The 22377-nt window shown below is 61.3% G+C and overlaps 1 protein-coding gene, 1 long non-coding RNA gene and 1 other non-coding gene across 17 annotated transcripts; 2 read left to right on the top strand and 1 right to left on the bottom strand.

Moving 5' to 3' along the window:
• Nucleotides 1-1521: 1521 nt before the first annotated feature.
• TRAF7 (TNF receptor associated factor 7) lies at nt 1522-21171 on the bottom strand. Of its 15 annotated transcripts, none has more exons than XM_023616578.2 (21): nt 20815-21171; nt 12879-12994; nt 12610-12667; nt 10483-10574; nt 7620-7736; nt 7075-7167; nt 6841-6874; nt 6018-6201; nt 5784-5918; nt 4826-5043; nt 4679-4752; nt 4400-4448; nt 4192-4319; nt 3909-3991; nt 3177-3216; nt 2927-3043; nt 2724-2846; nt 2459-2578; nt 2240-2371; nt 2014-2133; nt 1522-1843 (listed from the first exon to the last, which is right to left on the bottom strand). In XM_023616578.2, the coding sequence occupies exons 2-21, from the start codon at nt 12954-12956 to the stop codon at nt 1829-1831; spliced, it is 2010 nt and encodes a 669-aa protein (XP_023472346.1). In that variant the 5' UTR covers nt 12957-12994; nt 20815-21171; the 3' UTR covers nt 1522-1828. The 15 variants fall into 15 exon arrangements, with proteins under 15 accessions (XP_023472346.1, XP_070088546.1, XP_023472347.1 ...); XM_070232445.1 differs by having other exon boundaries at nt 5790-5918; nt 20815-20971; XM_023616579.2 differs by lacking the exon at nt 20815-21171 and adding an exon at nt 15126-15639.
• Nucleotides 21172-21318: 147 nt separating this feature from the next.
• LOC106781572 (uncharacterized) lies at nt 21319-21902 on the top strand. The gene is made up of 2 exons (XR_001378230.3): nt 21319-21553; nt 21780-21902. It is a non-coding gene; the product is annotated as an uncharacterized lncRNA (long non-coding RNA).
• On the top strand, nt 21594-21676 carry LOC111767654 (small nucleolar RNA SNORD60). Its single transcript, XR_002799466.1, has one exon. It is a non-coding gene; the product is annotated as a small nucleolar RNA SNORD60 (small nucleolar RNA).
• Nucleotides 21903-22377: the final 475 nt, after the last annotated feature.

Raw genomic sequence — 22377 nt, forward strand, 5'->3', positions numbered from 1 at the left:
CTGCTGGGCCACCCGCCCACCCGCCGCCAGGCTCTGCCTGCTGTGGGTGGAGGAGGGGCGGCCCCCGGCCTCCCTGCCCTGGGTCCAGGCTGGGCCCACCCTGGGAGGTGGCGGGAGGGGGGCACCAATGTAGCCCCCTCCCCAATCTGTGGCAGAGCACAGGCCTATGCCCAGCACAGAACTGCCCAGTGGGGACCTGTCAGCCGCTCCGGCGCAGCACAAGGGGCTGGGGCTGGGGTCAGGCCCCCTGCCCCACTGTACCCCCCAGAATATAAGCTATCGAGAGTATTAATTTATTGGGAATGAGCTAAGGCAGATTCCCCCAGAGAAACAAAAAAGGTATAACTTTAACAAATATATATTTAAAGAAAGAAAAAATATTATTGATTCTATAGAAAACCATTTACCAACTGCAAGGACACTGGAGTCTAGCTCAAGACAAAAGCTGTTAGAGGCCCCGGCTCTCTGTCTGTCTGTCCGTCCTTCCCTCTCTCCATTCAGGAATGGCCAGACCCCTGGCCCAGTAGCACAAACAGGAGGCTGGGGTCCGCGGAGGGGTCCGTGCTCCGCCAGGGCCTCCCCGCTGCTCTCTCCTAACTTTCTGCATCTGAAGAACTCGAAGGATGTGCCTTGCTTGCTGCTGGGCTGTGTCCTCCACGCCCTGGAGATGGTGGGGGGGGCTCCCTCCACTCCTGGGGTGGCTGGGCTTCAGGGGAGCTGTGCACACAGCATGGTGAACGTGGCTGTGTCAGCTGGGTGACAGCAGTGGGTAGGGTGCGTGCATGCCAGGCTGGGTGTGGCGAGTCCGAGGGTGTGCCTGACCCTCCCTCCCCAGGGCCTCAACCTGGCCCTGCCCAGGCAGCCCGCCCACCCCCACTCAAGTTCCCACGGACGCTTCTGCTCGTGGTCCAAGGCCGTGTTGTGTGGTCCTTCTCGCCCTCTCTCTTTTCCTCTCTCTCCCCCCACTTCCAAAAAGTACTGACTGGCCTCCTCTGTTGTGTTTGCTGATCCACTTGTGTTGGGCACAACTTTGACATTTCTTAAAAAAAGAAAGAATTAAAAAAATGCCGAAAACCAGCGATTGTGATACGGGCAGGTGGAGGGGGCCGACCAAGGTGGTATCTGGGCATGTGGGGCCCCTTCTAGCTGTCAAGCCCTGATGCTTCCCCGAGAGTGGACGTGCCTGGCCCTCCGCCTGGCCTCTCCTCAGTGGGCAGCCAAGGCTGGGCTTGAGGAGGCGGGGAGGGGGTTCCGGGCAGGGAGCTACTGTCGGCTGTCAATAAACAGCAGAAAATGAAGCTGCCTGGCTCGCTTTTTGGGGGCGTGTGTGTTGGGAAGAGAAGGAGGCCAGCCTGTTTCTGGCAGGGAAGGGAAGGCACAGGGAAGGCCACGTCCTGGGGTCAAAAAAAGGAGCCCCTTTGTGGCCCCTGCCTAGTCTCCCTCCCACTGGCTGCTGATGCCTGTGCACACCAACAATCTCAGGCGGCCTCTCCCTTACCCTGAGGACTGTCCCCACTCACATTCACAGTCTGTGCAGCTTTTATTTCAATCAGGAAGTAATCAAATCTATATACAGTCTAAAAACAGTAGAAAAGGTGAGTAAAAAGGCCTGCAGTCCGTCTGGAGTGTGAATTGAGGTGGGCCGGGCGAGCTTCGTACCTGGCACCCAGAGAGGGGCTGGGCGCTATCCTGGTAGGGACAGTGATGGGGCCAGAGGGAGGCTGACTAGGCGCAGGGCAGGCAGAGAGCCCGAGGCCACCCGTGTGGCCAGCCTGGCGTGGACAGGCCTAGGGCGGGCCCAGCGGAAGCCAAGACCCGCATGCACGTGTCAGCAAGTCCAAACCTGCAGAGGAAGGGCTCTGTTTCAGGGTCCCCTTTTGGTCATCCCCACCCAACACCACCTGCCGTCCATACCTGCCCTGTCACCTGTCCAGGGGCACTCGCTCCTCAGTCCCCACCCCCTTTAGTTCCATGTTTGCACCCCCTTTAGATGGCCTGAGCCAAGGCACTGACCTTCACAGTGCTGTCCACAGCCCCTGAGAAGAGCCGGCCCCGGGACACAGCCAGCGCAGTCACACTGCCCTGGTGACGCAGAAGGGTCTGCGTGCAGATCATGTTGTCCATACTCCAGACCTAGGGGGCACACAGGATGTGAAGGACTAACCCCACTTGCAGCCACAGTCTGCCCAGGCCCAGCCACCTGCCCTGAGCTTCCCGCCATCGATAGGCCAGCACGCACCCTGAGGGATCGGTCATAGGATGCACTGAAGACTTTGGTCTGGTCTGGTGTCGAGATGACGGCCAGGGCATACACGGTGCCTACGTGGCCTGTCAGGGTCCGCACCTGCTCCTTGGACTCAATGTCCCACACCTGAGAGGGCGGCACAGGCAGGTCAGAGATAGACCGGAAAGGAGAGGGACCCAGAGTCAAGCCCTGCCCCTAGGTGTCCACCCTTACGTGGATGAGGTTCTCGTAGGTGCCACAGACAATGTGGTGATTCGTCACGGCGATAGAGTAGACGCTGCCACCAGACGTCTGCAGGACGTGGATACAGTCGAGGGTCCGGATGTCCCAAATCTATGGGCAAGAGTGGGCCACTTTGTCTCAGGCCAGATGCCTCACCCCCAGGGCTTCTCGGTTTTGGACGCTGTGGGCAGCCCACCCACCACCCAGGGTGTGAGGGTCTCCCTGCCCCAGCAGGGTGGGGCATAGGAAGGCCTGCCTTGATTGTCTGGTAGGAGCCGCTGTACAGGTAGCTCTGGGCGGCCACCAGGGCCCGCACCCAGTGGTTGAGGCCCGTGAGCTCCTTCTTCAGCTTCAGCTCAGTGCCCACGATGTCCCAGACCTGTGGGGAGGGTGAGTGTGGGCATGCAGGCATCTGACACCCAGATGGCCCACACATGCAAGCACATCGCCTTGCCTGACCTTGATGGCCTTCAGGGAGCCACTGAAGAGCATGTTGTGTGAGGAGACCAGCGTGCACACCGGGTTGTCGTGGGCCCGGATCGTGTTCACCTTCTGCAGGTTCTGGATGTCCCACACCTGGCAGGAAGGAGGATGGGAGGCTACAAGCTCCAGCTCTGTCACCCTGAGCCCAAGCCCCAGTGACAGAGGACACCCAGGGCTCCCAGATACTGGTGAGGCCAGGCCCTGCCTGCCCGCGAGCCCCACTCACAATGATGGTGCAGTCTGCTGAGCCGCTGTACAACTTGCACCTAGGGGAGCAAAGCCGACACGTCAGAGCGGGAAAAGCCACCATCCTTGCTGACACTGCCCTGGCCAAGCGAGGCAGCACTGGCACCAGGAACCAGCAGCTTGGGCCAGTGCCAGGGCCACTGCTGCTTCCTTGGGCCCAGGCTGTTATCCCATCTCAGCAAGGGGACCTTGGAAGTGGTGGCCCAGCCCCCGGCACCCGCCTGGCAAGTGTCTGGCGGCTGAGCTGGGAAGTCATTATCCCTGTTAGCACTGCTGGCAGTCAAGCTGCTGCTTCTTGTGAGTGAGCATCTCTCTCTCTCTCTCTCGCACACACACGCCCACGACACAAAGCCTCATGACACAAGACAGGAGGGAAAGCCTAGAAGGGGTCACTCCAGGAGCGAGGGGGTGGCCCGGCCAGCTGGTCTGTGGTCCTGTCCTCAAGCTCTGCCCAAGGCTCTGGCTATAGGCCAGCTGAGCTCCTGCCTCGATTCTCTGATGGTCCCACCCACCTCTGTCCTCTGGCCGCCTGAGGCACTCCAGGGCTAGGCCAAGGCCAGCACTGTGCTTTATGAACGTAACCTTCAGAGGCAGAGGGCCCACATGCCACCATCCAGCGACCCGGCCTTGCTCCAGGTCCAGGGTGTCCCAAAGGGGCAGATACAGCCATGAGGGGGCCCTGTGGTCAGTGGACACATGCGCCTGCACTCACCCCTGGATGCAGAGCGCCAGCACAATGCCGTCATGGCCCTCCAGTGTCTTCTGGCACTTGTAGGTGGTACACGTGTCCCACACCTGCAGAGACCAGGGTCAGGGCGGCTCCCTGCAGGGTCAACCCAGTGCCGGGGACAGTATGGCAGGAATGAGGAAGCAAGCCAACAGGGGCAGGGGAGCCCTGTCCCACCCAGCGGCAGGCCTGGAGCTGGCAGAGGCTGGGTGCAGTGCCCACCCCGTCCTACCAGGCTGCAGAGCCCCCTAGGCAGGACCCCACCCACTTTGATGGTCTTGTCAGAGGAGCCGCTGAAGAGGAGGTCCCCCATGGAGTAGACGCAGAGACACCAGACGGGGCCCTGGTGGCCCACGAAAGTTCCTTTGCACTTGAAGATCTGCTGCGGGTCATAGGCTGCAGAGGGCGGGGAGAACTGGTGAGGGACCCGCGGGGCTCGGGGACAGCACTGGGAGCAACAGCGCGCCCATACTCACATCCTAGGATGCCCGTGTTCAGCCGTGCATTGATGTGGGACAGTTCGTCCTGCAAGGCCAAGAGCAGAGTGGAGTGGGCGGGGCTCCACGGCCCTCTGTCCCCAGACCCCGGCTCGGCAGGGGCAGGGCAGGGGCAGCAGCAGCCCTCTCCAGCACAGACACCTCATCCTGAGTGGGAGCAAGCCTCCTGCTGGAGCCCAAGCTGAGGGACGGTCCTGTGTCCCCTCTGCCACCCAACCTCCCTGCCTCTGGCCCCTGCCCCAGGCCCGGCCTGCTCACGTTCAACATGGACGCGTCCCTCCGGAACTCCATGAGGTCCTCACTGAGCTTGCTCTGGTTTTCATCCAGGACGTCTGAGCGGCGGGGGAGAGGGTGTCAGGGACCAGAAGAGGCTGCTCCCCCGTCCCCTCTGGGCCGAGCCCTTACCAAACTTAAGCTCCAGACTCTTCTCCAGCTGGTCAATCTTCTCAGAGAGCTTGCCCAGCATGGAGCGTAAGAAGGCGATCTCCTGGTCCTTCTGGGCCAAGGCCACATGCATCTCGTGGAAGCGGTCGTCCGTCTGCTGCAGAAACTCCTTCAGGCCCTCGAAGCGGCAGGTCTCCAGGTGTGTCTCATACGTGTCCTGGTTGCCAATGAACGTGCACCTGGAGGGACAGGACACAAGCCCTGCCCACCTGCTCACCCACCCACCTGGTGGGACGCTTTACTCCACCTCCCAACCCGAGAGTCTCTCTCAAATCCCACTTCTGTGCCCACTGCACCCAGATAGACCATGGTTCTCTCCACATCTGCCTTCCCACCCATCCACCCTGTTCCCACCCAGCACCCAGCAGGCCACGCTGCAAGGGAAACCCAATCCTTCACTCCTGCTCAAAGCTCTTCAAGGGCTCCCCACTCCCCTCATCAGCTTCGCCCTGAAGAGCCAGCTCCTGCCTCCTCTCCCACCCCCACCTCTCCCCTCTGCTCTCACCTCCAGCCATTTGCTCAAGTCCACCCGTGCTGGTCCAGCTGCTGGAAGCCCTTGCCCTGGTCTATGCCCAGCTCATGCCCATGCATGCGTTAGCTCTCAGCTCACGGCTGCCCTGACGCCCCCCAGCTCCCCGACAGCTCCGTCCCCTTTGTGTTCCCATGGGGCTCAGGTCTCTCCTTCGCAGAACCTGTACCTCAGTTTGTAATTACATAGTCGACGGTGTGGCTCCCGCTAAGGTCCGTCTCCCTGGGGACCCTGGCTGTCTCCCCAGCGCCCAGCACACAGGTGGATCTCAACAAAGGTTTGCTGAAGGAGGGACTGTGAATGCCAGCCCAGGCCTGCCCGCCCACCCACCCTTCTGCTCGCCCACCTCCACCCTGGGGCAGCCCCACGCGCCCACCCCCGCCCACTCACCCGTACTTGGAGTGGGGACACTTGATGTGCTCGCACTCCTTGAGGTGGGCTTCCAGGTTCATCTTGAGGAGGGGTGGGCAGCTGGGGTTGTTGGGGCACCGCACAGGCCTGTAGTCACAGCTGCCCTCATGCTCCCTGTGGGAGGCAGGACACGGCAGGCAGTTGAGTCCCCAGAGGTACTGGGTCTCAGCACCCGTGGGGGATGGGGAGCCATGGGCTGAGGGTGGCACTTACTTCCGGGCACTGAGCTTGATGGTGAAGGGGCAACCTCGGGGGTCCACCTCGAAGACGGTGGGCTTCCCGCCCCCTGCCACCCGACAGCCGTGCCTGCAGTGGATGAAGAGCTCCCCGATCTGCTCAGCCACCGCGATGTTGTTCACCACCACGGTCAGCTTGGCGTTGTCCACAGGACACTTCTCTGGAGGGGAAGGCATGCTGACCCCACAGCCCGCCTGGCCACCCTCCCAACAGCTCTGCCCAGGGCACTGTGGCCAGGCTGTACCGGGGAAGATTGTTCCCTGGTGAGCGGCAGGTGGGAAACTGAGTCCTGGTGCAGCTGGGAGGGCTAAGCCTCTGTCGGGGGCCTGATTCACCTGTCTACCTGCCCCTCTGAGGTGCCCAGAACAGGAAGGGGTGCATGGCTGGGCCACCAAAAATGACCACTGGGTGAGAAAGTGGTAACAGAAGTCTGGAGCAGGGCCAAGAGGGGACAAGCCGTGGAGAGGAGCTAGCCCCGACACCTCTGCTGGGCCAGCCACTGAGGCCCAAGACTGTGAGGCGGGCAGCCTTGACAGGGAAGGTGGCCTCCGCTAGAGTGCAGGTGTTGAGCCCAGGTGGCCTGAGCTGCGGGTCTTATTGCACCGTCTGTCAAGGTCCTGAGGCTGGCCCAAGAGCCCATTCAGGGGCTGCAGCTGCCCGCAGCAGAGACCCCGGGGCAAGACTAAGGAGAAGCCGCCATGCAGCCAGGGGCATAATTGGTGCTGGGCCTGGACCGGGACCTCCCCACAGGGACCCCCCCCAACAAGCTGAGGAACAAGGTGGCCTGGGAGGGCCCTACCTGACTTCAAGGCGCATCTTCGACAGAACGTGTGCTGTGGAGACAACAGGAGGACTTGGGGCACAGCCACAGTCGCCCCTGCCCCATGCCCACTGCGGAGGGCACCTGCTGGGCAGCCAGACCAGGCCTGTGACCAAGGCCAAGGCTCCACGTGAAAGGGGCTGCCAGCCCATTTGGCCTCTCAATGGTGCACAGGTCAGGGAGGGGCACGCAAGGAGGGGAGGGCGGCCTCACCCCGCACGTGGTGATCACAGGGTCCTTGAACACACTGCAGCAGAGCTGGCAGCAGAGCTTCACCGAGGGCTGCTCGGCAAACACCAGTGGCTCCTAGAAGCAGGCAGGGCAGGGTGAGGGTGGGGCCTAGGGGTGCTCACACGGGTTGGGGGCATGCAGGGCGCCCAGCCCCTCCCCCTGCAGGTCTGCGCGGCCCTCTTGGGGTGGGTGCACCTCGGGAAGCGCATGTCCCGGGAGGAGCCTGCTGAGGCCCAGGGCTAGGCCTGAGCTTGAGGGGACTAGAGCGGGGAAGACCCCTCCAGCCTATCCTCTACCTGTGATGGAAACGAAAAAGGGACCCACCTTCGTTTCCCTGGGGTAGAGAGTGGGAAGAGCATGCCTCTGGGACCCAGCCTGGCCCCTTGAGTCCCTGACATGGACCAGTAAGGACCGGGGGCCCGGACCGGGGGCCCTGCCCGAGGGGAAGATGCCCCCCACTGCCACAGCACAGTAAGGGTCCCTTGGAGTCGCCTGCGCTGAGCCCACCCTGTGGCCACCATACCTACCGGCTCCTCTTCCTCCTCGGGCAGTGAGAATGTGGAGCGCAGGGACATGCTGGACTCGGAGTGCAGGGAGCGGACGGAGATGGCAGAGTCGGAGCGGAGTGGAGTGCTGATGGGGGGCTGCGGCACAGAGACAGGCAGCCCGTCAGCCAGCAGGGCAGGCAGGGCTGAGCCCCTGTGCACACTGAGGGCAGCGGGGTCCCCCGGGGCCACCCTGTCCTAGCGGGCACTCCCTCAGCCTGCAGGGGCTGCCGTGTGTGTGCAGAGCCGGTGCAGCACCCAGGGCCCTGCCTTCCCGGCGGTCCCGGCCCTGTTGTTGGGCCGCCCGCTCACGTCTGCCAACTTTCTTTGTGTAAATGGAGAGACTTCCTGCTATTCAATTCTACGAGGACACGCTCAGCCTGCTTCCGGCTTCCCGTAAGGGAATGTGGGCCACAGAGGGGCACCTCCACCAGCCAATCCTGGGGCGGCTGCAGCCCCCGGGGTGCCGGGAATGGAGGGCTGACCAGGAGAGGCTGCAGGGCTCCAGGTGCCTGCTGGGCTCGGCCGCCTGCCTGGCCTCCCTGGCTGGGGACACTAAACCAGAGCAGTGAGGCTCCCAGGGAAGGTGGGGACACCCGCACTGAACCTTGGCTAAGCTTCTGACAGCAGGACAGAGAGCTAGGTGTGCCTGCCTCTGCTGAGCCACCAAAGACAAGCATTTGGGGGGAGTCCTGTGGTGGGGGGCACTGTCCCTTCCTTCCCTCTGGGCCTAGAACCCACCAGAAGAGATCCTACAAGAGCCACTGCCCCCCCCTTCCCTTCCCACCCAGAAGCCCCATTCAAGAGCCGCAAACCTCCTGCTTCCACATGCAGCCCACTGGCCCCTGCTGGTCCCATCTGCCCTGGGGTCCAGCTGCCTCTGCCTGAGCCTCTGTGGGATGTGGGGGCCGTCAGAACAATCCTTCCCCAGCAGCCCAGGGTTTGGGTCCCACTGGGGACAGAGGGAGGCTGGGGTGGGCAGTGCCAGCTCTGCACAGAGGCCCAGCAGTTCCAGGGCCTGGCTTCCCCGAGCGGGGGTGGCAAAGATCCCTGTGTCCCTGGCATGCCCACAGACAGGCACCTCCCTTACCAGGGCAGTGCCCACCTCCCTTCACAACATCCCAAGTGACGCGTTTGCATGGAAACGCCATGTGCGGAACGAGAGGGGAAAGTCAGAGGAAGTGAGTCAAATCATCCCCACAGGCAGTGATGGAAACCAGAGGGCGAAAGCAGGGCTAGCCAGGGCACCCTGCCCACCTGCCTGCCCACCCCTCGTGGGGCTCCTACCCTCCTCAGCCAGGGGGCTGATGACGCCAGGCAAGGGTGTGGGACGAGGTAGCAACCCTAAGCTGTAGGGGCTGTAGGAAGGGTCAGCTCCCCGGGGGCAGGTGGAGTGGGTGGCCTGGGGGGTCTAACACCCAAGTGAGAAGGTGCCCCGGGGCCACAGCCTTGGGGCCCTCATACCACATTTCCACCTCCTTAAAGCCACCAAGACCTGGGGATTACAGAAACCACAGGCATGGGGGATTCACTTCTGTTCCCAGCCACACTCCCGTGGGCGGGTCAGAGGTAGTGGAGTGAGATAGGCAGAGCCCAAGGGCATGGGGCACAAGACCCACGCCAGTGCTCAGGGGGGCCCAGTGCACAGCTGTTCAAATAATTAAGAAAACTTTTTTCTTCCTATTAAATAGGAAACAAGGCCTGGCTGCCCTGCTTGAGGAGAAGCCTCTGGGGCTGGGAGGCTGGGAGGCAGGAGAAGCGGTGGAGTCTGTCGGGAGCTGTTACCACAGTGAGCAAGCAGAGCCGGGAGCCAAGGTAAGGCAGAAAGCAAGGCACAGGAGAGGTCAGTGGTGGGAGGGCCCAGCTGTGCCTGTGCCCCACCCCTCGGCCAGGGCTGGTCCTCGCTTCCCCTGACAGAGCCCGGCCACGAGCGCCAATGGCCAGATGGGCAGGGAATGGCCACTAGGACCCTGGCCACATGGCCTGGGCACTGACGGCCAGCCCCAAATCCCTTCCTCACTCTGCAGGGCCAACGGCAGGGAATTCTCCAGCTCCCCTACAGTCAGCATAGGCCTCACAGGCCCCCTCTGCTGACCCCCAGAGTGGGTCCGGCCACCTTTGCCCACCTGAGGGGGGCCCATCTCCCTCGTCAGGACCCCCTTGCTCAGGCCTCCTGCCTCTAACCAGCAACCCACCCACTCATCCTCTACTCAGCAGGAGCTTTAAAAATGGGGATCTGGGGGCCGGCCCAGTGGCATAGTAGTTAAGTTCACACGCTCAACTTTGGCGGCCCAGGGTTTGTGGGTTTGGAACCCAGGCGTGGACCTAGTACCACTCTTTAAGCCAGGCTGTGGCGACATCCCACATAAAATAGAGGAAGACTAACACAGATGTTAGCTCAGTGACAATCTTCCTTGAGCAAAAAGGGGGGATTAGCAACAGATGTTAACTCAGGGCCAATCTTCCTCAAAAAAAAAACCCAAGAAAAAAAAAACGGGGACCTGATCTTGTTATTCTTCTGACTGAACCTTCTCTGGCTCCCATCCCCCTCAAGGGGGGTCCCGGCCTGCAGGCACCACACCCTCTGGCCCAGCCACCCTCACTGGCCGCCTCTCCCCTACAATCCAGCCATAGGTGCTCAGGCCTCAGGGCGTCCACACATGCTGGCCCCCTGCCTCAGCAGCTCATTGTACCCTGCAGACCTTAGTTCACGGTGCTTCTCAAGGTGGGGCTTCCACCTTCAGCTCCTCCTAGGACCTGGCCCCAGGGAGGGAGGGCATGGCGGGAGGCTGCAGCTCATGCCGGCTCCTCCGGCGTGGGGACGGGTGAGCGTGGCACAACCTACCATGCTGTCCTCCTCGTCCCGCGGGGAGTAGGCAAGGGTGCTGGAGGAGGAGGGAGTCCTGCGGTGTTGTTTATACGTGCTGGTCCCATCGGCTGCCAAGAAAAGAGGGCCAGGATGCCGTGAGCCATGCGGCAAGCCTGACCCACTTGGTGGGTGGCGGGCTCCTTTGGCAGATGGGCCAGGCAGGGGCGGAGGCTGGGCTGGACATCAGACTATTCCACACCGGGAAGTCTCCCTGCCCCCACTCACTCCCCTGCCTCCTTCTGGATTTGAGGGTCATTCAGCCAGTGCAGGGTTCGGCAGGTGGGAACCCCTCTCCCTACCACAGGTGCCCAGGCAGGGCCAGGGCAAGAGCGTGAATCGGCCTCACGCCCCAGTAAGAGCCCCAGCCTGCCCAGTGGGCATCCCCAGCTGCCCGTCTCCAGGGCCAAGCCAGCCGGGAGGGCACAGGGATGGGTTGGGGGCTCAGGCCGCCTCCTCAGGCCTAACCAGTGCTGGGAGATGGGCCTGCCCTCAACCGTCCCAGCACTGGCCCAGAAGCCCCCAGGCCCCAGCCTGCCGCCCCCAGGCAGGCTGAGGGTGGGGTGGAGGGGTTGTCTCAGCTTCTACAAGGTCCTGGCCCCCAGCCTGACCTGGGGCTGCTCTGTGCCCAGCCGAGGTGCGAGGCCAACACTCGAGTGGTTACACGTAAGGTCGCCTGGTAGGAGCTGGGTGACTGCCTTGCTTGACCCTCAAGGCAACCCAGCCAGGTGGGTCCCCTGAAAGCCTCAGTCTACTGAGAGGGAAACTGAGGCATAGAGAGGTCCGAGGCCCCCCGGCTAATACATTGTGGGGCCAGGACAGCTGCTTGGTGGTCTCATCTCCCACCTCTTCCCCTGGTGTGGCCAGACCAGGAACCCACCACAGGCCTTCTCTGCCTCCTCCAGGGAAGGCGTGGGTCAGGGGTCTGCATAGGAGTCAGAAAGCCTCCCTCATGGGCCCTGCAGGCAGCAGCCAGAAGCCCTGGAGTGGCCCTGACCTCAGGCCCCAGCCAGGCCCAGATGTCATAAAAACCAGCTCCAGAGGCCTGGGTTCAGGATCCAGGCTTCGACTGGCTGCCCTGCGATTGGGCCTCAGTTTTTCCATCTGTAATGAAAGGACCAGGTGAGGCAACTGTTCATGCCTGGTCACCAGCTCTGAGCCATCTCTGACACCAAGGGGGTTGATGAATGGGACAAGGGCGACAGGTCCCTGTCCTTCTCTGACCCGGAAGCCTTTGACCGCCATGACATCCTATGCAGCTTCTAAAGGTAGGCAAGGAATTAATAACAATTACTTAGGTGGTGGGATTGGGGGGATGTTTATCTTCTTTTTCCTCAGAAAAGAACATCTAAGAAGAAAACAAGGCTCTTTCAGAGCCCTTGGGGGTTCACCTAGCAGCAAACAGGAGCTGACGTGAGCAGGTGTGCGCGGAGGCCCTGTGGCCCTTCCACCAAGTGTATCCAGAGGAAACCACGGAAAAGCAATTAAAAAACTCATTAGCGGCTGGTATACTCCTACAACGGGCAGAATGCCAAAACGGCAAAAGATCCACCTCCATCCCCGGAACGCACAGCCCTGACGGGGGGCCACACGCCCTGGCAACTTTGGGAAGGAAAGCTGTGCCCTCGTGTGCCAGTTTCTCACGAGCTCCTGGAACACAAAGCGCTGGGGCCGCGGCTGTGGGACCAGACTCAAGAAAGGACCCCGTGAGTATTTCTTATCACCTCCCCCTGCCCAGCTGGTCCCCAATCCAGACCTTTTGGAGGCTGCTAAGAGCCTGGGGCAGGGACGAACTGGGGGTCATTGTGACAAGGGACAGGTGTGCGTGGGGGTGCTGAGGAAGTCAAGGCAGCCCTCCCTGGAGAGGTGACAGACAAGGCACCAGGAGGAAGGGGCAGGGGGATGCCAGGGTGGGGAGAAGGACACGGCAGCAGAAGGGGAGCGGCAGGGAGCGGGACGGTGGCTCCTGCCCAGCCAGGGCCTCAGACCGAGCTGCTCACTGTCCGACCACAGTGCCCCGCCGCACTGGGAGTGCCAGCAGGCCCCGGTGGGAGTGAGGGGGCCCAGATATGGCCCCGCCAGGCTGGCCTGGGCTCACAGGCTCACCTTTCGTGATGGTGGTGACAGCCGAAAAGGCAGGCCCAAAGGTCGTTTCCATTCTGGTCTGAAGAGAGAACAGATGAGACTTGGCCTCGATCCCCGGAGAAGACGTGGGCACACACTGACACTTTCGCACTGACTCGCCCATGTGCATGTGTATACACGGACACAACACCACACATGGCATGGCCTGCCCACGGTCCTCCAGGTGTGGAGGGGCAGACTGTTCTGGGAGTGTGTGCAGGGGACAGAGCCCTACCAGCGGTGTCCCTTACCCCGGTGGCGGCGTCTGGGGCAGGGAGGCTGGGCCCCCCGGAGAAGCGGCTGCCACGGGCACTCTTGCCCGAGCTCATGCTCTAGAGAAGCATCTAGGGTCCTCGGGCGGCGTCCCCTGTTGGTAGAGTGCAAATGATGGGCTTTAGAGATGGTGGCCAGGCCATCCACTGCGCAGGCTCCACCACAGGGTGTGCCTCGGCCTCTCTCCACCGCCAGCACCAACTAAGGCGGGGCCATGCGGGCAAAGTCCCTTCCCTCCCTCCAGCCCCAGGTGACAGAGGCCTGAGGAGGAGAGGAGGCCCTGGTGCAAGCGGGCAGCTGGCACAAAATCTGACCTTCCTTCAAGCCTTGGCCCTTAGCAAGAGCCCACCAGCTCCACCCTAGAGACGGAGGGCCCCCCACCCCTGCTCTGTCTGCTCAGCTGGGTCACAAGGCTGAATGTCCCTAAGGCCAAGGCTGGGCACACACAGGAGGGTCACATGCCTGCTTCCTGCCAGGGCAGATGCGGTCAGGCCCTGGACAGCCCCAGTCTGCAGGAAGGTGGGGATGCTGGCCACACCCAAGAGAACCTATCAGTGATGTACCTGGAGCCCAACCCCTCACAAGTCTCATCACACAGAGGAAGTCCCTTTGGGGCAGGGGAGGGGAGAGACAAACTCCAAAGGTTGATCTTGTGCAGTTCACCCACCACAGGAACAAAGGATGCCCCTTCACCCCCCAACTGTGTGACTCAGGTCTCATGGGCTGGGGTACCAGGGAGAGGGCATGGTGGGGATCATCCCAGGCCTCCAATGACTCCCACCCCTACAGAAGAGAGGGGCTGGGTTGGGCTCTGGGAGTGCTGGGTGCCTGGGTGCAGCCGCAGGCGAGGGAAGAGATTAGGGAAAACGGGAGACACAGTGGCAGCTCACGCTGCAGACGGCCCAGGGAGAGCCACTCCACTGCCGAGACAGTGTCCAAACTCTGGTGGCTCTATCAGCAAGCACCCCCGGCAAGGGGTCTTCCCACCGTCACAACCCACAGTGGTCTGCAGCCAGGAGCCCCGACTCCCATTGCAGCAGAGTCGGCCGCATTTAAATCCATGAGGCCCCAGCTTGAAGCCGGGCTCCCCAGGGGCAGGAAGGCCACACCTCCAAGACCACCACTACCAGGCCCACTTGGCCTCAGGAGACCCCAGCAGCATCCCCTGGACACCACACCATGGGCTCATCACTTGCCGCCCAGCCCAGCCATCTGAGCTGGTGGCGGGAGCTCCTTGGGGTAGCCAGCTCGTCTTGCTCCTGGGGGCAGCACGGCAGACCTCCGGCACGGAGGCCCCGGGGGACTGCGATAGGCTCCAGGTGGAAAGGGCTGCAGAGCCCCCACACTGTAGGAGAAGGCAGCATCTTGCCCCACTGGACATGAGAACAGCACAGAGGGCAACTGCACAGTCCAGCTGGTTCCAGCACCTTCTCTATCAAGCCCTCCTGACCTGGCCCATCTGGTGACAGCCACCCCCTACACACACACACCATGGCCACATGGTGAGACCTAGGGTCCACTGAGTGGTCCCGTAAGCTGGCCTGCAGGTCTGCAGGGAGGGAGCTGGCTCTTGAGCCTTGTGTCCCCGCACTGTGCTGGTGAGCTGTCCACAGCTCCGGCTGTCTCCTCGTCCCTCTCTCCCTGCCCCTTCAAATGTCACCTGCAATGCCACCCTCCCAGCCTTCAAGACTCAGGCCTCCCTGGGGCAGCTCTCAGTGCCTGCAGCTGGCACTGACACGAGGCACCCCCCACCCGTGCTCTGAGTGCCCTGTGGGTCCGGCTGGATAGGGGGTTCCAAGAGCTTAGCCCAAACCTCCCCCTCCTGCCCACTGCTCCCCCTGCGGTGACTCGAGGGGCTTGGCCGCGGGCCCTAGAGCAGGCTCTCCAGTGGTTTGTCCTCTGGGAGAGGGCTGGGATCCTGAGAATGGGCAGCACCAGGCCCTTAGGCAGAAGGGTGAGTGTGGCATGTCTGGAAGCCCCACCTCTAGCTCTAGCAACACGACTGCTCTCTGTGCTAAGCAGGAAGTCTTGGGGGCCACGCTGCTTGGGTAAGGACACCTCGGCCTGGGTGACGCCCAGACAGCAGAATGTAGGAACTCCAGGAGTCGCCTCGCCAGCATGAAAAGCTCCACCCTTTCGGGAAACCCAAGGTTGGCTCCTGCCTCAGCACTGGGGGCGCAGGGAGGAGGGGGGGGGTGACTGGGAGGCGGCTGGCGGACACTGACCTGGATTTCACAGTCCATCTGCTTCCTCCACTGCGAGCTCCCAGGGCCCAGAGGCCAGCTGCTGGCTCCAGCGAGCAGCACCCGGGACCCCAGCAGGCACTTCCCCCCAGGACCAAGACCGTGGCCAGCCAGCCAGCCCCAAGAGCCTGGCGCTGCAGTCTGGGAGTGCAGGCGTCCGGCTGTCCCTCGCGCTGAGGTGAAGTAAACAGAAAGGCATGCAGACTCGCCGGGCAACATGCAAATCGCCCGGAAAGTCCCGGATGGCCAATCGCAGCCAGGCCCGCAGCGATCCACGGACCACAAGAGCCGTGAGAGCCGTACAAGACTGGCTGAGCGAGAGAAGGAGGGAGGGAACCGTTTCCCAGTTCACACGGGTTTGCTGGCTTGTAGCCCCAGACAGGGATCCGGGGAGGGCTGGACCCGGGCTGCAAGCCAGCGCCCCCCATCTGTATACCCCACCCGGAACACAGCGACCGCACGACCGCATCCTAAGCATCTCGGAATTGAGCAAGATGCCCTCAGCCCGCCCTCAGCCCGGTCCCCCAGGGACTGCATTTTGCAATAACAGTCTTCCCCAGTAGCCTCGGGCCAAAATCCCGGAAACACAACAGCGCAGCTCAGTACCCCCACTGGCTTGGGGACAGAGAGGCTGGGCCCAGCTGTCCTGGGGTGTGCCCTTGCCCCCCAGGGGGTAGGCCTCTTCCCCACCCCCCCAAGTCAGCCTGAGGCTGTCAGGCAGAGGGGAAGTTCCCAACTAGAGCAAGAATCTCTGTCTGGGAAAAGCCCTAGGCTGTGGGCTAGGGAGCCCTGGGCTGGGGGAGGGAGAGAAAGGGCTTTCCCCTCAGATCCTCAGGGCCCCCACCCTGCCTGTTCCCCTGCAGAGCCCAGGGGAGAGACCCAGGACTCTATCCCTTATAGAGAAAAGACAAACACCAGGTCCTAATGAAACTGGGGCTGTGCGCCTTGGTGAGAGAGGGGGACCCAAGGGTGCTCAGGGTCAGTGCAGGAGCAGCCCCCTGCAGCCCTCGTTTGCCTTGCGTGAGCCTGGGGTCAAGACCCAGTGGTCTTTGTCCACCCACATCCACAGGGCTCCCAGGCCCCAGGGTTTGCTGACTGCCTAGTGAGGACCCAGAGCTCCCCTATCAGGCCCCAGCTTGTACTTTCCCACCCCAGCCCCTGGTCAGGAAAGCCCCCAGGCCTGTATGGGAGGGCAGGCCAGCTCCATCAGGAACCTCTCCCCAGCCCGCCCCCTGGAGGGAGCCCAAAGGGATCTGCTGGGGCCTCACCCTCGGGAATGTGAGACACAGCCCCCCTTTCCCTTGGGAAGCACCAGAGCGGGTGTGGGTCAGGCATGGCCAGGGGCCACGCCCACTTGGGCCCTGTGGCTGGCAGCCAGTGGAGTGGGCTGCATGGGCTGGCCATGCTGGAGTTGGGGACAGAGGGGTGGCTAGACACAGGTCCCGCTAGGGCCAAGCACCCCCTCAAGGCAGCTCCTCCAGCTGCCCCAGGGAGTGGGCATGGTGGGGTCCCCTGAACAGCACATGCTGAGCCAGTGAGGGTGAGGGCACATCCTGGAATCCCCATCAGGCAACACGTTTGGCAGGCACTGCCCCAGGGAGGAGCATGGGTGGCTCCAGACACTCAGCCCGCCTGCCTCAGAGCTGTGAGTGGCTGACTGGCTGGACTGTGGCCAGAGCTCCAAGCAGCCCCCAGCAACACCTGCAGACTGCCCAGCCCCTAGTCAGCCCCTGCCCCAAGGCTCCTGGCCCGAGCCCAGATTGGGCTGCCAAATTCTATAGAAAAAGGCCTGGTTGCCATAGCAAAACCAGACACACTTCCCCCAGCTATGCCCTGGCGTCCCCTTAGCACATCTTTTCCATCCCAAACAAGCAGGGTGTGACGTCGGGGATCCCCTCAGCACCTAAGCAAGCCTTGGTCTGAGGCTGGCCTGCCTTCCTTCCGAGCACCCAGCCGGGGCCTCTGCCCTTACCTCACTGTCCTTCTCTCTGCACCCACAGCCCCGACTCCACGGAGGCCTCATGGCTGTCTGAGTGGGTGCCTGCCGTGCCCTCCCCTCCCCAGGGCTCTGCTCCCTCGCATCCCCCACCCAGCCTCCTGGCCTTTCCTGTCCAGGTCCAGCCTCTCCAGCATCCACAGCCCCCTCTGCTACAGGGAGGGGGTCTCTCTGCTCACTGGCCCAGCTTTAAACCCTTACTTGGCAATGAGAATGCCTTCACTTCCCCACCTGCCCCTTGGGGCCAACCTCATCTCCCCATCCTTATCTGACGGCCTTGTATGGGATGGAGGCCTGGCCCAGCCTGGTGGATGTCCAGAGGGCTTCCTGGAGGAAGGGGCTGGTCAGATCCAGAGCAAGGAGAGTATGTTCTGGGGAGAGAGTATTCTGGGAAAAGGTGGCATTTATCCTCCTATCTCAGTGCCCAGCTGTAGGGGCCACTTTTTCCTGCTCATACCCTCTCCAACTCAGTGCAGAGCCCAGCCCCAGCTGCAGGGGCAGAGCTCAGAAGCACGTCCTTAGCTGTCTTAAATTAGTTTATCTAAACTCATGGAAACAAGATCTGGGCCTTCACCCAAGAGCCTAGTGGCAGCAACGCCGCAGGCTCAGTCAACACCTCCAGGCCCCCTTGGTAGTTTTCACACAGCTCCCTGTGTGGCTTCCATCTCCCTGGCTTCCTTCTTCTTGCTTCCCTGCAGAGTCAGGGAGCGTACGCAAAGTCCCCAGGACAGATGGGTCTGAAGGTGCACCTGGGATCACAGAGGCAGAGATCTGCCTGGCCCACCCCACCACCCACCCCAGGCTCTTCCAGCCCACGCTGCAGCACCAGCACTCCTGGCACAGCCCTTCAGTCTTGGGTTTCTGCCAGGCTGCACCTGGGTGCCCTCCCTAGGTGCTCGTAGGATTGGTTCACCACCCGCACCAAAAGTCTTCCAGATAGCCCGCCCCCTCCACCTCCTGCGCAGGGCGGTCCAGTACCAGGTTCACAGTGACTTCAGCACAGCCCCTGGTGCTCATTTCCTCCTTTGCGTCACCTGAATCCATGCTCCTCCAGGGAGCAACCACATCTTTTCTGCCCTAGGGTCAGGGCATGGGGGATACCAGGGGCATCTGTCAAAAGTCGAGGGGTTAGTGGGCCCCTCTCCAAGGGTCCTCCTGCGTGAGCCAACTGGGGGGCCTGGTGAAGTCCCCCTACCATTGAGACAAGCAGTGGGGACCCAGGTTCAGAGCAAGTCACATCCTACTGACACCTCTCAAGGCTGGCCGTGTGCTGGCACTTCACACACATGTTCACACTGGCCCTTCCAAGTGTCCGTTACAGAGATGGAACGGTCTAGTGGTCAGGGCCACAAGTGCTGGACTCAGACACAGACTCAGTCCTGGGTTCCAAACCCACCTCTGCCACTTAACAGCTGTGTGACTTAGGGCAAGTTGCTTGCCCGCCTGGGCCTCAGATTTCTCACCCATAAAATGAAGCAGATGTACCTACATCTGGAAGGAATTGTGAGAGATGACGCATGAGTCAACAGTGAGGCTCCACCAACAGCAACCCCTCTTTGAGAGCTGAAAAGGAAGGCTGAGAGGCCTTCCCAGGGACATACAGCTAGCGAGAGGTCATGCTGACCAAAGTCCTGTTCCTTCTGCTTCCTCTGTAGCCACCAGCAAACCAAGGAGCCCCATCGCGCACTGAAGCCAGCCCCACCTCAAGCCATGCCAGGGAGTGGCCGAATCACAGCATCTGGGACACCTGAAGCCTCCTGACCACCTCAGGCCCTTCAACTGCATCCTCTTCCATTTCCCAAACTGTTCATTCCTTTGTCCAGCCAGCTGGCCAAGGTTCACACCCTCTGCGTGCCAGGCCCTACACTGGAGAGCGGGGACATGGGGATGGGTAAATGTGAGTCTGACCCTGGAGAAGCTAGGAGCCTGGTGGGCGAGGCAGACAGAGAGTTGGGAGTACCACTAAGCTCCATTCAACCTGCAAAGGCACTTTTCTGTGGGCTCCTGTCCCAACTAAGTCAATACTGAAGACCCTGATCTTTTCCATTCATTTCCAGAAACACTGCACATACAGCCCCAGTGGGAGTTAGTCCAGTGGGACCCCTCAAGTTTGGTCCATCCTTGTCCGCCGGTCACCTCCCTCAGCCCATATCAGCAGGCTGCCCACATCTCTGCTCTCTCTCAGAAGAAAGTCCTAGGTTCCTGGAGATAGAGCAGCTATAGGATGTAGGAACCTCGAGACACAGGGCCTGGGGTTTCTATGGAGAAACTTGAATGCCCAGAGAAGTGAAAGTGGGGATTTATAACAGAGAGGCAGTGCCTGCGACACAGGCCTTCAGGGAAGGAGTGTGCCCTTCAGGGAAGGAGAAGTAGGAAGAGAGAGGCCCAAAGAGAAGGAATGAAGCAGGGGGAGGTCACACGCTTGGTGAAGGCCAGAGGGTGGGCTATCCCCATGAGAGGGGGCCTGTATGTACATGGGGAGGGGTCTGAGGGATGGGGAGAGGGGTGGACAGACAAGCTGGGCAGCACCGAGCTCTATGCAAGGGAGGCAGCAAAGGAGGGTGGGACCTCTCCCCCCAGAGCAGGATGGGATCCAGCAGGACCCCAGACTCAGCCCCAGCTGACCACCCTGGCCCAGCTCAAGACAACCAGGTCTGGAGAGCCAGACCCAGTGAGGACTAGGAAATGAGGGCCCCCCCCCCCAACTCTCCTCTGCACACAGGCCAGCCTCCTCACTCTCTCCTCCTGCTTTCCCACTGAAGCCTGGGGTCCATCCTCCACACACAACCAGACGCTCTTTACTGGAGAGAGATCTGATGCCCGCTCTCCTGTGCTTGAGTCCTCCAACAGCTTCCCTTGCAAGCAGAATACAATCCCTGCCCTGCGCCCCGGTGACTTTGCCTCTCACCACTTTGCCAGTACTCACTGGTGTACGCCAAGCCCTTTCTCACTCCAGGGCTTTGCACATCTTGCTCCCTCTGCCCGGCATACTCTTCCAGCAACTTCCCGGGACAAGTTGCTTGCTGTAAATCGCCACCCCCGACGCGGCCCCCCGCCATTCAGGAACCCCCACTACACTCTTTCTCAGCGCCCTGTTTCTTTCGTCCATAACACCTAGCACAATTCCGCATGATTTTGTCTGTGTATTGTCAATCCCTCCCCCCTCTCTAGATCACCCGCTCTCAAGGAGGGAGGATTTTGTCCCCCACGAGACAGTTGGCAATGTCTGGAGACATTTTTGATTGTCACAATGGGAGTGGGGGAGGTTACTGGAATCTAGTGGGTGGAGACCAGGGATGCTGCTCAACATCCTACAAGGCATAGTGGAGGATGATGGGCGTGAAGTGTCAACAGTGGCGAGGTTAAGAAACCTGCACGAAAGAGCCTACGAGAACTGGGATCATGCTCCCCGCAGTCTCCCGGCGCCTACGATAGTGCCGGGCATCCTGCTCAAAGCGCAGAAAGAAGGAATGAATAAAGAAGGAGAGAATGGAGGAACAGAGCGAGCGACGGACCAGCTGACAGGCAAACAGACAGATGGACGCGGAGATCCTGGCCTGTCTCAGCCCCGCCCCCGGGCCCGATCCCTCCCGCGGCCCCGACCCCCCGCCCCCCGCCCCACAGCCCGGCTCCCTGGCGCGAGCCTAGAGCCCAGCGCGCCGCTCGAAAACTCACCCGCCCGTGGCCGCCCGGGAGCGGCAGCACTACCCTCTCGCTCCATCGTGCCCACTCGGCCGCCGGCCGGGAAAGGGATAGAACGCACGAGCCGGAAGCGCTCAAGCGCTGAGCCCGTCGGGACTTGTAGTTCCCCGACGCTCGGGGTTCCGGGGGCGGGGGGAGCTTCACACTCGGCTATTAGGAAACCACGACTTCCGGCGGCTCCGACGTCTCGGGGTGGGATTGGCGCCTTCAGAATCACTCTATGTTGCAGATCGAAGTCTGATTGGCTTTGTGCATCCGTCGCTCACGGTTAGGCTCAATAGCCTCTGCAAAAGGGAGGAGCTTGGGTGTCGGGCCCAGGATACCGCCCCCAAAAGAAATACCATGGTGCGATTGGTGGAAACAACAGGGGTAGAGAGCGGAGCGTATCAGCGGTGAGGGGGGCAGGTACTTCCGCTAGGATTGTCCAATCACAGGGGTTTGGCAGTTGCTATAAAAGTTCGAACCTCGCAGGTTCTCCTCCTCTCGGATGAAGTACGACGTTGCGGTGTTTTATTGTGCGGCTTCTGTGCTCCGCGGGCCGGGGGCGGACTTGGGCGCCGAGTGGAACTAAGGGCGTCGGCCAACCCCACAGGCCGGCCTAGCCTCGAGGTCCAACTTCGGCCTGAGGTTCACCTTGGTCCTCAGCGTTGTACACGTTGCCCCCAGTTCCGCCGAGGAAGTCCTAAACGTCCAGACCTACGTCTCTCTAGAGGTAAGGCTGAGCCGGCCCTGGTTTCCTCGATACAGCTCAAAGCCTGTGATGAATTGCTTTAGTTTCTGACACCTCGTATGAAAACTGCGCGCGCAGTCTGATTATTTTGCAAGACTGAGGCTTCAGGGTGCGCCCTTTCGGCGGGAGGGGCCGGGGGTGAAAGCAGATCTTGCCTGTTCTGTCGGGGGTGGCATCTGTCTACATTATGGCGCTGTCTGACTTTCAGGGCCATCGGTGACCCGGCTGGAGACCTTGAACGTAAGTCAGCATCAGTCCAGGGGCCTCGTGGTAAGGCGGGAGTCCATGTTTGTGTCTGAAGCGCTTAGTAATAAAGCGAAGGTGGTGAGTGGATGGGAGCACGAGTGTCTTTATTTTCTCAAGCCTTTTGCACCCCAGAGGACTCCGTGGGAGGACTGGCTCATCCCTGGGCAGTCTTAGGAAGGGGTAGAGACATGAAAATGGAAGTTCCTACCAGTTATTTCCCATATATTTGGACTGCCTTCACCAGTTTTGCCTGTAAGACCAAAAAAGACTTGTGCCTCTGCGCTGAGGTGGGGCATGAACTTTTTTTTTTTTTTAAGATTGGCACCTGAGCTAACAACTGTTGCCAATCTTTTTTTTTCTTAGTTCTTTCTGCTTTTTCTCCCCAAATCCCCCCAGTACATAGTTGTATATTTTAGTTGTGGGTCCTTGTAGTTGTGGCATGTGGGACGCCTTCTCAGCGTGGCCTGACAAGTGGTGCCATGTCCACGCCCAGGATCTGAACCATCGAAACCCTGGGCTGCCGAAGCAGAGTGCACGAACTTAACCACTTGGCCATGGGG

Source organism: Equus caballus, chromosome 13, assembly GCF_041296265.1.
Source record: "Equus caballus isolate H_3958 breed thoroughbred chromosome 13, TB-T2T, whole genome shotgun sequence".
Classification (NCBI taxonomy): Eukaryota; Metazoa; Chordata; class Mammalia; order Perissodactyla; family Equidae; genus Equus; species Equus caballus.